Source organism: Triturus cristatus, chromosome 10 (genome assembly GCF_964204655.1).
Source record: "Triturus cristatus chromosome 10, aTriCri1.1, whole genome shotgun sequence".
NCBI lineage: Eukaryota > Metazoa > Chordata > Amphibia > Caudata > Salamandridae > Triturus > Triturus cristatus.
Genome location: NC_140593.1, coordinates 447,803,450 through 447,817,299, shown reverse-complemented (window position 1 = coordinate 447,817,299; position 13,850 = coordinate 447,803,450). Strand labels below are relative to the sequence as shown.

Below are 13,850 nucleotides of genomic sequence, written 5' to 3'. Positions count from 1 at the left end.
GCTGACAGTCGGAAAGCAATTATTAATATTGTTTATCCCGATTTATATCAATTGTTGGCCACTGCTCTTACTCGAGGAAAAGGCGGGAAGTTATACCAGGGGCAAAATGATCATTCTCTCCAGGTCATTGGACATTCCATTGGGACTGCATTTGTTGATTATAATTATGTTCTCCAGATTACCGGACTCTCGCTACATTGCCTTGTATATGGTCAATATAACTACGCAAGATAGTTGAATGATGTGATATAAGTGAGTACTGATGACCCATACTCAATTTAAGACTCTTAAGTTAATCCGCAAGGCGAGGTTTCGGATGCTGGCACTGCACCAAATTTCCCCCCAGCTCCATCAGGGGGACTGGATGTGCGCCATCGACCTTCAGGACGCATATTTTGAAGTACTGATTTCCAAACATCGGAAATTCTTACTGTTCCAGGTAGCGTCAGAGCACTTCCAGTACAAGGTCTTCAATTTTGGGCTCAAATCAGCGCCTTGCACGTTCTCGAAATGCATGGCGGTGGTAGCAACTTTTCTATGCAAACAGAAGATCTTCGTCTATCCGTACCTAGATGACTGGTTGCTGAAAAGCTTGTCACCTTCTCTACTGCAGAAACACCTTCAATGCTGCATTCGAGTACTAGGCCGTTAGGGCCTACAGGTCAAGTACCAAAAAATCTATTCTCAACCCAACTCAAAGGATTCACTACCTCTGTGCTACACTGGATACCACATATGCAAGAGTGTGTCCTTCAGAGGAGAGGCTATCCTCAATAATCAGCAAGTGTCGCTCTCTCCTCCACATACTGCACCTCGTGGCCAGACAGGTATCCTCCCTTCTGGGCTCCATGGCGTCCAGCATCTTCATTGTCCCAATGCCAGACTGCAAATGCGACCCCCCTCCAGCAGGCATTAGAGGAGCAGTGGTCCCAGATCTCGGACCGCTGGTAAGACACAGTGAATCTGCCTCAGATGGCCAAAGATTCACTATGATGGTGGATGAAACGGTCTCACTTTTCGAAAGGATCCCTTTCCATCAGGACCTTCCCAGCCAGACACAAATCACGGACGCGTCCTTTCAGGATTAGGGAGCCCACATGGGCCCTCTCCTAGTTCAGGGATTGTGGTCAGAAGGGGTATCCCATCAATATGTTGGAACTAATGCTCAAGGTATTCTTCCCTTCCATCCAGACACGCTGCCTGTTAGTTCAAACAAACCACACCATGACCATGTATTACCTGAACAAACAGGGAGGAACCAGGTCAAGACACCTTTCGCAAGAGACCCAAGCAATATGGAAATAGCTGCTGGCGAGAAAGTGGACAATACTGCGATCCTTGTCCCAGGCACTCTCAATATTCATGCAGACTCCCTAAGTCGCAACTTAATCGAAGCTCACGCTGGGAGCTAAAGGACAGTCGCACAGGACATCTTTCAATGATGGGGAGTTCCAGACATCGATCTGTTTGTGGATGCAACAAATGCAAAATTTTGCTTCTTCGCCTCCAGATTTCACCAACCAGGCTCCAGAGGGAATGCGCATTTGATCGACTGGTCAGCGAGATTACTCTGTGCTTTTCCTCCAATTCCGCTCATTCCTCTGGTAATCAACAAGTTCTACAGAGCCAAGACCAGGTTGATCCTGATTGCACCAGAGTAGCCTCGCCATTGGTGGTATCCGGACCTTCTTCACCAATCAGAGACCCCACACAGGAGGTTGCCGTGCCATCCGGACCTACTATCCAAATTCGGAGGTAGGGTGTTCCATCCCATCCTTCCATCTCTGAGATTGACGGCATGACTCCTGAGGTCCTCCAATATGGACATCTAGGTCTCCCTTCGGACTGTATGAACATTCTGAAATAATCAAGGAGGCAAGCTACGAGGAAGTCCTATGCTTTCAAATGGAAACAGTTCTACCTATTGTGCACCACCAATGGCCATGATCCCATCCTAGGACAGTAACAGGTTATCCTTCCCTACCTATTGTATTTGGCTAAATCAGGCCCTCAGTTTACCTCTATAAAGGTTAATTTGGTGGCCATGGCAGCATACAGAAAATCTCCCATGCAGGTTTCTATTTTCAGATACCTGTTGTTAAAGACTTCCTTGAAGGGTTAAAGAAGGTCTATCCTCCGATCAGGTCTCCCTCTCCCTTGGAGCTTAATGTGGTCTTTTCTAAATTGATGGGTCCCCCCTTCGAACCCATATATAAAATGTTCCTGCAGCATTTGACGTGGAAGCCCACTTTCTTAGTGGCAATTACCTCTGCTCACAAAGTTAGCGAGATACAAGCTCTGTTTTCTAAAGAACCTTATCTCATTTTCCATGCCAATAGGGTGGTCCTTAGAACTCACCCTAGTTTCTTGCCTAAGGTTGTTTCTGATTTTCATATTAATCAGGCTATTACACTTCCTACCTTTTTCCCCAAACCTTCCACCCCTCCTGAGAAGGCATTCCATTCTCTAGACCTCAAAAGGGTTCTGAAATTATACCTAGACAAAACCCGAGGGCATAAGAAAATCAGACTGTTTGTTTGTAAATTATGGTCCCATGCGCAGTGGTTTTCCATAATCTAAAAATACCATCTCTAGATAGATAGTCTCGTGAATACCTTGTCTTACCAGTTAGCTCACAAACTACTCTCAGGTAGACCAAAGGCTCATTCCACCAGGGGAAAGGCCTCCACAACGGCCCTCTTCAGAAATGCACCCTTTGCAGAGCTATGTAAAGCTGCCACATGGAAATCAGTACACACCTTTGCTTGCCACTATATTTTAGACTCTGACACTCAGGCGGACGCTCAGTTTGGGCATGCCTCCTTAAGGAACCTGTTTGGGTAAATTGTTCTTAGGGTGTTTTTAACTATACTGCTGTTCACTTCAAGATTCTGGGGATGGGCTTGCTATTCTATTCAGTGCTTATGACTATTGATGAGTATCGGTATCAAACAAAGGGATCCACCCTTATGGAAAAGAAAAGTAATGTTCCTCCAGACCTAGTGTGTCTCTTATTATGATAGAAAGCACGCAGCTTTGTGAAAATATCCCTCACCCACCAAAAGGACCCTTGGTGGCATGCTTCATCATCGGGGTCTTCCTGTTCCGCTGCGGGACGGGGCGTGCTGCGACCTACGACTACACGGGAGCACTGATTTTGTAACAATACTATGTGTGGTGTAGGAGTGTGAGTGGAAGGGTCATAAGTGAGTGAAAGTGGTGTATGATTAAAAAATACCTGGCTCAGGAGGAAAGATAAACTTTAATGTTTCTTTGAGCTGATATTGTTAATGAGAGAGAGGTACTGGGCTTTAATGGGCAGTACTTCCTGTGTCGACATATTTCGAAGCCCTCCCCTGGCTTCTCATCTGGTCCTAGAAAGATCCCTTCTACACTAAAAGTTTCAAGAAGAAGACATGTATTATTATAAGATCAATATTATGTGGTGCATATAACAATCTGCGTGCACTGTATACTATACCCCAATAGGTATTATGCTGTTATGGCTTTCTAATTAGCCCATTGAATGCCCCATGAGCCTGCAAGACGAGGGGGAAGGAGCACCTGTAGTCAGACAGTCATCAAGGTTACCTCCTCGCCTGGTTACTACCTTATCGCGGATAGACCAAAATTTCACTGTGTCCACTTCTGAAACTGAAAAGTATTTTTATTTTAAAACGTACTTACTTTTCTGAAAGTTTTGGGGTCTCTGGAAATATATAAAAGTTCTACTTTTCTTTTTTAATTGGTCTTGGATTTATTGATTGAGGGTGTCTCATTTATTGCCACTGTGTGTACAATAAATGCATTAACACAACCCTCTGATAACCAAACTGCTCGCCCACACTACCACAAAAATGAGCATTAGTTTTCTCTATTTCACCTCTGTTCAACCACTGGACAACCACTGGACCTACTACACACTATACCCCTTTGTGGTATAGTATATGGTGATAATTAGTCAAATAAGGGATTTCCCTTTGGGTGCAAATCAACCCCGACACTCTTTTCAGAACTTCACTGTCCACAAACATACCAACCATACATTCACTAAGACCAATCTCACCAAGATATTACTATGAATCTATACAGGTGGTATATAAATTAAATATTTCTATTCTAATGCATAAGATTTCTTTTAAAACCATTTGCAGTTGTAATAAATATTTGCAAAATGAAATGTGAACAAAGTCTTATAATTCTAATCATATACACTCGTATGAAAAGTTTCAATGATTTGCTAATCCACATTTCTGCAAAATGTTCAGTTGAGGAGCCATCCGGGTGTTCCGGGATTCTCAATAGGTCTAGATTATTGCGATGCGACCTCCCCTCTGCATCCTCCACCTGGGCCTCCAGAACTCCAGCTCTGGATGTAACCTCATAAACCTGTTTCCCAAAAGTGGCCACCTCTGTTTGTACACCTTCTCTCAAACCCTCGGCTACTCGAACCTTCTCCAGGACTTTGCATAGATTTTTGTGGAGTAAATTTACTTCAAGGGCCACTGTCTCTGTTTTGTTTTCCAGTGCCTGCCTTGAGCCCTAAATGGCTGCCAGAAGTTCTGCTCTCTAGGGATCCTCGGCGGTCTGATCAGGGGCCTGGGCCGCTTGCCCAGATGCATGGCGCATGTTTTGTTGCACCACGGACCCCAAGGTTTTATTGTTCAGTGGTGTTCCCCTGTGGGGCTCCTGGTTGTTTGTTTCTACTCATGGGGATGCGAGATGGAATATTCCCAAACAATGTCAGAATGAAGTTCACAGGTCCCTCAGCAAAAGCTCCGCCCTCAGCATGAATGTCCGCTCATCCACGGCCAGGGCCCAGTGCGGTGTCCACTAGGCTCACCCCAGGGGAGGAGCGAGAACCTAATCACTGACAGTTAAGTTTGTCTGCCCATGTCTCATGACCGCTATAGCACGGTCCCAGGTGATCAGGTCGGTAAAGGGCTCCAGAAGGGCTCCATGTAAGCAAGAAATGAGGCCGATTTGAATCACAAGAGAACTAGACACTATGCGGCCCACCGAGTAGTGTAGGGCTCAAGCGGTGCAGTTCCAGCTTATAACCACCTCCAAGGATGTTCACACTTTGTCCCTTGTGCTCCTGGGGGCTATGGGCGCCTGCCGGGGTTGCTACAGAACTCCCAGTGCAGCCTCAAGAATAGCACCGTACCAGCTCCAGCATCTAATCCATGTTCTGAATGTCAATCCCTAGCGTAAATTAGCAGTTGCTGTTCTCTACATGTCCTTCCCACACTGACAGGCCACTGTAGTCAGATGCCAGACAACCTCTCAGATTCCCGCAGATCCGCCTAGGTCGTGTCGTGTGCAGTGTGCACACAAACTCCTCTATTCAGGAACTGAGAGTGAGGGCGGCGCAGGTCAGCCCCTGATCCAAAACAGACAACCGCGGGGTACCGGCACTGCGAGGCCAGGCAGGCACAAGAGGAAAAAAGTATAGTCCGTACATTGCGGCAGCTTTCTTCCGGGCTCGACTTCCGCTTCCGGCAGCAGCTGTGTCCCCAGTTCCAGCGGGACAGATGAGGCCCAACTATCATGGGGGAAGAGCGCGACCTCCCCAGCAGGCCACTTCAGGAGGGTAGTGGGTGTGCCCCCATCAGGCCCCCACAATCTCACCTCTCTCACTGCAGCCCTTACTGCAGAGGCCCAGTTTATCTGGTCTAGCTGCTTACATGTAAGTGTTGAGCTATATCATGTCTTGGAGAATATTGTCACAAGGCGATATACATAGTTAAGAAATGCTCATAGCAACTACTGTGCTGATTAGGGCATGGAACGGCTCAAAGACGTAGTCCCTTTGCAGTGAAGGAGTGTCTGCGCTACATCGAGGAGAGATGGAAGGGCAACCTACTGCAAGGTGCAGCTTTCCACAGAAATAAAGTCTAATTATAAGTCTGGAGCACACCCACTTGTAGTCTGTGCACCCCACATGAAAAAGCCGCTTCTAAAAACTGCCAAATGTAACAGGTGTGTTGGGAGTCTACCTATGTATGCGAGTATGCAATCCACTAGAAGGCTCATGTTCCAAAAGCAACAATCATTTATATTGTAATAGTTAGGTCCACCCGTCAGCTGTGGGAGTGCAACTCACTGAAAGGCATCCTTTAAAAACCATTAAAGGTGTGATTCCGGGTCGTCTGTGCCAGATACTCTAATTAATGCACTGATAAAATCTGACACGAAGATGTCTGGAATTTGACAAGTGAGATTTTTTTTATATACTCTTATTGTTTGGAAAATTATATGTGGATTCTGGTGCTTCCCACACCAAAATCTGCCTGTCCTGGTAATTACCAAGACCATTTTCCTCTTGTTAAATTCCAGCAAGACACATCGAAGGAGCTACTCTGTAATCTTCGCATGAATTCAGGGAGGTATAATACTGTTGGAAGCAGGGGGAAGCCCAGTGGGAAGTCTTGGCTCCCTAGCTAGGCCAGTATCAGTGATTTAAAGGTCTTCCTAGAGCAGGAGCGACTGTGACCTTGGAGAGGGGTTGTTACAGGGATTGGTGGGAAGTGGATTAACTAAGTGTAAGAGTCGGAGTGTGAAGGAGTAAAAGTGACAGGCCAATCAGGGAAGACGCCACTAGAAGACACCTTCAAGCTTTCTTTTACCCGGATCATATTTTACCTGACTTCCCTAGCAGGAAGAGTTAAGCATGGTAAGGAATTGTGGTGGGACTGTAACAAACTTATTGTAATAAAATAGTTTTGATGTATTATTTTTCACTCTTTCATTGCATGTTTGACATAATTTATTTAAGAAATGTTTAAAGTGTATACTGTTCATGTTGAATTCCTTTATGAAATCACGGTTTCTTCCATTAGGATGAAGAAATTAATCAGCAAAGCCAGTTGGTAGAAAAGCTCAAGCAGCAAATGTTGGATCAGGAGGAGGTGAGCTTGTCTACATGTTACAAGATGACCTCACATTCATACAGGACCCATTCATTGACTCGCTCATTATTTGCTGCCTTCCTTTTCCTGCAGATGTTTTGCTCAGATATCTCTGTATCAACCTTCTGTTTTCTTCCTACTCACTTTGGGTGAGGTTTCCTCCCCTGTTAAAACAATTGATTTTTTTCCTTTTCTTTCGAAATCCACTGTGTATCTTTTAACAAAATCCAGCAAGTGTACAATTTCTCTCCTTCCTCTGATCCTTAAAATGTTAAAACCCATTGTTTATCTTGAACGTGTGCATATCACTCTTTTTTATTCATCCCATTTTAAGGGGGATTTTGCTGCTTTTACTTCAGCACAATGCTTTAATTTCATGCCCACAACTGACTTTTTGCTTTTTCCAAAACTCACACCTCTATCCTTGGTGAACCTTTCTACCTCATCTGATATGGCAGAGTTATTTTCCTTTCTATCATCTCTTATGTTGCTGTTCTTAGTTTAACTTCTACCTCACATGCCACGCCTTCTTTCTCTTTACTAAGCCAATGACTAAGGAGAGCCAGTGGCTAGACTTGTGCTGGAAAGTGTGCCATACCATAGTGCCTATTGTGAGAGCTACTTGCACTTCAACTCTTTTTAAGTGTTTACCTTGGGTATTTTGGGAGTTAATGCAAAAAATGTGGAGCTCCACCCTTGAAGAAAGAAGTGGATGGTCCCTTCATTGATACAGGGAAAGACTCAGTAGATTTGTTGTTACATGGCTGTTGTCTTGAGCTTTCTTTGAGAAAGTCAGCATGGCTACATATGGCTTTTCTCACAATTCCATATATAATTGTTGTTTTGCGAGTCTTTCCCCTTGGTCCCCTGCCGATAATAGTATCCAAAGAATGAAAATTGAGGTGAAATTGTGCTTCAGTCCTCTCAAGCACAGAAGACACAATTTTTCAGCTCTAAAGATCGACCGGTCATTTCACAGTATGGCAAAGCTGGATGATTGATATTGTGAAGATTAATACAAAATGAGATTGCACTTGTGTTCTATTTTGTGTTTTTATTGAAATTTGATGGTGATGTATTACATTTTAACATGTGAACAATGTATAGGTTTGCCCTTTAATGATCTTAATTTTTAAGATCGAATAAAGTCATATTGATTGATTGATTGAGATCCCACTTTTTCCTAACGAGCATACCACCAAGGGTGTTTAAACCTTTACTCAGAAACTGGCTATTGCTTGAAGTGCGATACCGGTCCTCAAAAAATACGTCAGAGAAACTAATGCTAAAGGAAGAAGGCCACCTATTCCTGCTATTTCTTAGTTAAAATAAGAGGCTCAAAATATATCCTATCGTTGATTTCTAAAATGAAAGCAAATGGATCAAGAAGGTGAAAATAAAGATGTTAGTTTTTAATCAGATCTTTCCTTACCTTCCATTGAGATTGGCTATTGATTTAAAGGATCCCTATTGTCACATACCAGACAGCGCAAGGCAAACATTTTGTGACCCATGTTTGTAATCTATACTGCACTTGTACTTTCAGTGTTCTCTTTTTGCCTCATCACCACACCTGCAGGCCTTCTCAAAGTGCCAGCATTTCTCTGGTGCAAATGTATCTTCTCCTTTCTGTTTTTTCTGTCTGAAATCATCACATAAGGCTTACATTTGGTTTTATTTTTCAGTGAAAATATGTGTTTGAGGCATGTGGGCTGCTGAATTCATATCTGTGCATAGATCGCCGCCTAGTGTTGGGTCCGGATGTTTGCACGTTGTTGTCCTGGAAGAGTCTTCGAAGTATCCTGAGATAGGTGACTCCTCCCCTGGACCACAGTGCGCATGGGCATCCTCTCCATCCTCAGATTGTTTTTTTCCGCCATTGTGTTTGGATGTGCTTATCTTGACTCAAGTTAGGAAAAACTTTTTTTCAGGCCAAAAGGCCTTTAGTTCGCGTCGGTACTGTTCCCGATCGGTATCGACAGTTACTTGTTAGTTTTACTGACTTCAACAACAACTTTTTCGCATCGTATCCGACCATCGACCCTACATCGACGATGGAATCGAGGACACCATTCAAGCGGTGTCTTGTTTGCAATGCGAAATATCCCCATGTCGACGTCCACCCGGTGTGCAACAAATGCCTTTCACCGGATCACGACTAATCCACATTTATGGCCTGTGCCCGATTCCGATCCAAAAAGACTCTCCGGAATCGACGAGCAGCGAGACTTGAAGCGCAGCAAGCGGCACCGGCCCCGACCAACATCTTCAGCGCCGAGGACAAAGATGTGGAAGGCGTGGAGAACCTACCCTCCAGCCCCGCTTCCGAACACTATTCCGGATCGGAAAACAACTCTTTCACAGGGAAGAAGCCGACACCGAGGTAGGAGACTACGATGAGGCCTTAGGGGCCGAAGAAAGTAGCTCCGGTGATGAGCAAGGCCTACCCGTACAGACGGAGGATATCCCAGTGCGTCAGTCAATGGCTCCGGTCGAGGGATCGCCTTCGGGCCTTACCCAAGACCTATCCCGCAGTTCTTCGGCCCCGCCATCTGGCCCGGCCTCGGACATTCAGCGACAGCCATTAGTACCCAAAATGACTGGTTTCCCTTCCTTGAAACCGAAACCAAAAGTCGTATCGGTTCCACAGAAACCGAAAGTGAAACTGACACTGGTCGGATCGAAGCCCACTACACCTTCGACGCCAGCCAAACCCGTCGGCACCGACCGCACCAAACGGGACTTCGGTGCCGAACTCGCAGCAGCCGACGTCGGCGCCGACGCACGGAAAAAGGCCATCGGTACCGCCAAGCCGCCTCGGCCCCCGGCACCGAAACAATCGGCTCCGGCCACGAAGGTCAAAATGGCCGCTGCGTCGCACATCGCTTCAAAAGCAGCACCGAAGGCCCAATCATCGACGTCGTCGACAGCTACTACCTCTCCTCGACTCGATGACCCCGTGGCCCCGAAGAAGTCCACGCCTGCCTCTGCAGAACCGCTCGGCGCCAAAGAACCGTCGGCGTTACAGGTTCGACAAGTTGCAGCGTCCTTGCAACGCATCAAAGAAAAGGCAGCCCTCCAGGACACGTCGGGCTCCGAGCCGAAAAAAGCTCAAAAAGCTTCTCCAGCAATACCCAACATCACTTTTGGACTGCCACCATCCACGGCACCCAAACTGTTTGAAATCAGGACACGTGTCACCCAAACTAGGATCACACCTGCCGAACGCTCTCCTACGGAGACGTCACCGTCCCACATCATCGATGCCGACACCGGCAGACTTATGCTCCACAAGCGGAGAATATCTTCCGAGCAGCCTTTGGACTCCTACCGGATCCCGCTAAAGAAAAAACTGCCAGCAGGTTCGGAACCAGTTCTTTACGAACGTCTCCATACCTCTTACCTAGATCCACAGCCCTTCTCTCCGACAACCTCCGAAACCGATGCTTTGGAGGACTACATGGGTGACGATGTCCCCTACCCCAGAGAGATGGACCCTGAAGGCCAACAGGACCCTGACCAGGCTTGGGATGACCCTGTAGACCCGGGTGCGCCTATGGATACACAGGACACGCAGCTATATGGCGCGAAAACGTCTCCCACAGAGGACACTGCCGCATTCAACGCCCTAATTGAACGTGCTGCGGCCAATCATGGTGTGCATCTCCACTCTGACACAATCGAGGACGATTTTCTAATGGATACTTTCGCATCCTCAGAAAGGAATATCAAAACTCTACCCATGCTGAAAGGTGTCCTTAAACCAGCAAAGGACATTTTCAAAGAACCCACTAGGGCAAGAGTAATAAACCCCAGGATCGACAAAAAATATAGGTCGGCGCCTGGGGACCCTACGTACATTAGAGGCCAGTTGCCTCTAGATTCCATCGTAGTCGCTAATGCTCGCAAAAGGGCGCACTCACAGACTACTGGGGAAGCTCCTCCCCCGGACAAGGAGTCCAAGGTGCTAGAGACCTCCGGCAAACGGGTTGCAGCCCAGGCAGCTAATATATGGCGTATTGCCAATACCCAAGCGCTCCTAGCTCGCTACGATCGCGCCCACTATGACACATTAGAAACCCTACTCCAACATCTCCCTGACCAATACAAAGAGGGAGCAGAGATCCTCATCAGGGAGGGATAACTCCTCACGAACGCATCCATTAAGTGTGCACTGGATGCCGCAGATACAGCTGCCAGAGCAATAAATACCAGCGTCATGTTACGACGACACGCCTGGTTACGAATCTCCGGATTCAAACCTGAGGTTCAAAATAACATCCTCAATCAGCCGGTCAACCCCGACTACTTGTTCGGACCAGAGGTTGACACCACCCTAGAAAAAATAAAAAAGGACACAGACACTGCAAAGTCCATGGGGGCTCTCCAAACACAGACCTTTCGGAGTGGCTCCTTTCGTCGCCCCGGAAATAGAGGAGCAGGTAGAGGACAGGGGTCACAGCAAACCTTCAACAAGGGCAACACACAAAGTACTTACGATAAAAACACCCGGGGTGGATATCGTGGCTCCAGCACAAAGGGTAGAGGACGCGGATACAGCAATACCAGGTCCTCCCCCAAGAACAAACAGTGACGCCCTCTCCCTTCCTCCCGACCACATAACACCTGTCGGGGGAAGGCTACAAAGGTTCCTGTCCACGTGGAACTCCATCACCACGGACAGGTGGGTCAAAGATATTATCAAACACGGTTACTGCCTAGAATTAACCTCCACTCCACCCACCATACCACCAAAACACCGTCCTATGTCCTCAGAGCACTTAGCGCTATTACAGCAGGAAGTGCTAAGTATGCTGAAAAAAGGCGCTATAGAGGTCGTACCCTTCCACGAGCAAGGTACGGAGGTGTACTCCCTGTACTTCTTAATACCAAAAAAGGACGGGTCACTCAGACCTATACTAGACCGGAGACCCCTCAACCGCTACATTCTCTCAGAGCATTTCCACATGCTCACCCTACAACAAGTCCTCCCGCTGCTCAAACAGGGAGACTTCCTGGCCACGCTAGACCTCAAAGATGCGTATTTCCACATACCCATTCACCCCTCACACAGAAAATATCTCAGGTTCACTATTCAAGGGCAGCACTACCAATTCAAGGTTCTTCCCTTCGGCGTGACAACAGCACCCAGAGTTTTCACAAAGTGCCTAGCTACTGTGGCTGCACATCTACGGAGGCAACACATTCACGTCTACCCTTACCTTGACGACTGGCTTGTTCAGGCAAAGTCAGCCCAGCAATGTGCCAGCCACATGTCCCGCACCATTCACCTTCTTCACAGTCTGGGGTTCTCACTAAATTACCCGAAATCACATCTCCAACCCGCACACTTACAACAGTACCTAGGTGCGACCATAGACACTCTGGCAGCCACAGCTCAGCCAAATTTAGTGAGAATCAACAGCATGCAAATGCTGATTTCCAAGTTCAAGCCCCAACACTCCCTTCCCGCGCGAGTGTTCATGCAGCTGATAGGCATGATGGCCTCCTGCATTTTCATAGTCCCACACGCGAGACTACATATGCGCCCGCTTCAGGAGTGCTTAGCACGTCAATGGAATCAGGCTCAAGGGCAACTAAAAGACCTAGTGTTGGTGAGCGGTCGGGCATACAACTCTCTGGATTGGTGGAATCCACAAAACCTTTGCAAGGGCCGACCGTTCCAAGAGCCTGTTCCACAAATAATACTGACAGCGGACGCGTCTCTCCAGGGATGGGGAGCTCATGTACTCAATTACACAGTGCAGGGACTATGGACAATACAGCAAAAGAAGATGCACATCAACCTTCTAGAACTGATGGCAATCTTCCTGGCAATGAAAGCATTCAAAGTACACTTGTGCAACAAAGTCGTGTTGATCCGGACGGACAACATGACTGCCATGTACTATATACAGAAGCAGGGAGGAACACACTCTCCACAGTTGTCTCATCTGGCTCAGAGCATGTGGAAGTGGGCCATTCAGAGGAACATATTCCTCATGGCGGAACACCTCCCCGGCAAGGACAACCAGATGGCGGATCTGCTCAGCAGACACAGCCACCAGATGCACGAGTGGGAGCTACATTCGTCAGTACTCCAACCGTACTTCCAACAGTGGGGTCATCCAGAGATAGATCTATTCGCCACAAGCGAAAACGCAAAATGCCAAAGCTTTGCCGCCAGGTTCCCACATCCGCAGTCGCAGGGCAATGCGATATGGATGAACTGGTCCGGCAGATTTGCGTACGCTTTTCCCCCAGCACCATTGATACCGCTGGTGGCACGCAAACTCAGACAACACTCACTGACACTCGTCCTGGTTGCTCCAACATGGGCACGCCAACCATGGTACACCACCTTTCTCGAACTTTCCATGGTGCCGCATCAAAGGCTGCGGATCAAACCCGCGCATTTGACGCAAAACCATGGAGAGATTCAGCACCCAGATCCGCAACAGCTGAACCTGGCAATCTGACTCCTGAAGTCCTAGAGTTTGGCTACCTAAACCTGCCACCTGACTGTATGGACATCATTAAGGAAGCTAGAAGACCCACTACCAGAGCTTGCTATGCAGCCAAATGGAAAAGGTTCGTCATTTATTGCAATAATAATGACATTAACCCGCTAGACGCATCCATCCAAAACATAATTTGTTACCTCTTACACCTATACCGATGCAATCTGGCATACACCTCAATACGTGTCCATTTGACCGCAATATCAGCCTATCTCCAGAACAGGCAGCACCTCTCTTTATTCAGAGTGCCTGCCATCAAAGCATTCTTGGAAGGACTCAAACGAGTAATTCCTCCAAGCCACCCACCAGCTCCAATGTGGAACCTCAACTTTATCCTCACACGCCTGATGGGTCCACCCTTTGAACCTCTACACTCATGCGAGATTCAATTCCTCACCTGGAAAGTAGCTTTCCTAGT

At 47.1% G+C, this 13,850-nt stretch overlaps 1 protein-coding gene across 2 annotated transcripts in view; it reads left to right on the top strand.

Annotated features, from left to right (window-relative positions):
• The window catches only part of KIF5B (kinesin family member 5B), a 721,610-nt gene that overhangs the window by 325,179 nt on the left and 382,581 nt on the right, over window positions 1-13,850 (top strand). For both annotated transcript variants that reach the window (XM_085631849.1, XM_085631850.1), the window contains exon 13: window positions 6,843-6,911. In XM_085631849.1, coding sequence (XP_085487975.1) covers window positions 6,843-6,911 — 69 coding nt within the window. The remainder of the gene's footprint in view (window positions 1-6,842; window positions 6,912-13,850) is intronic.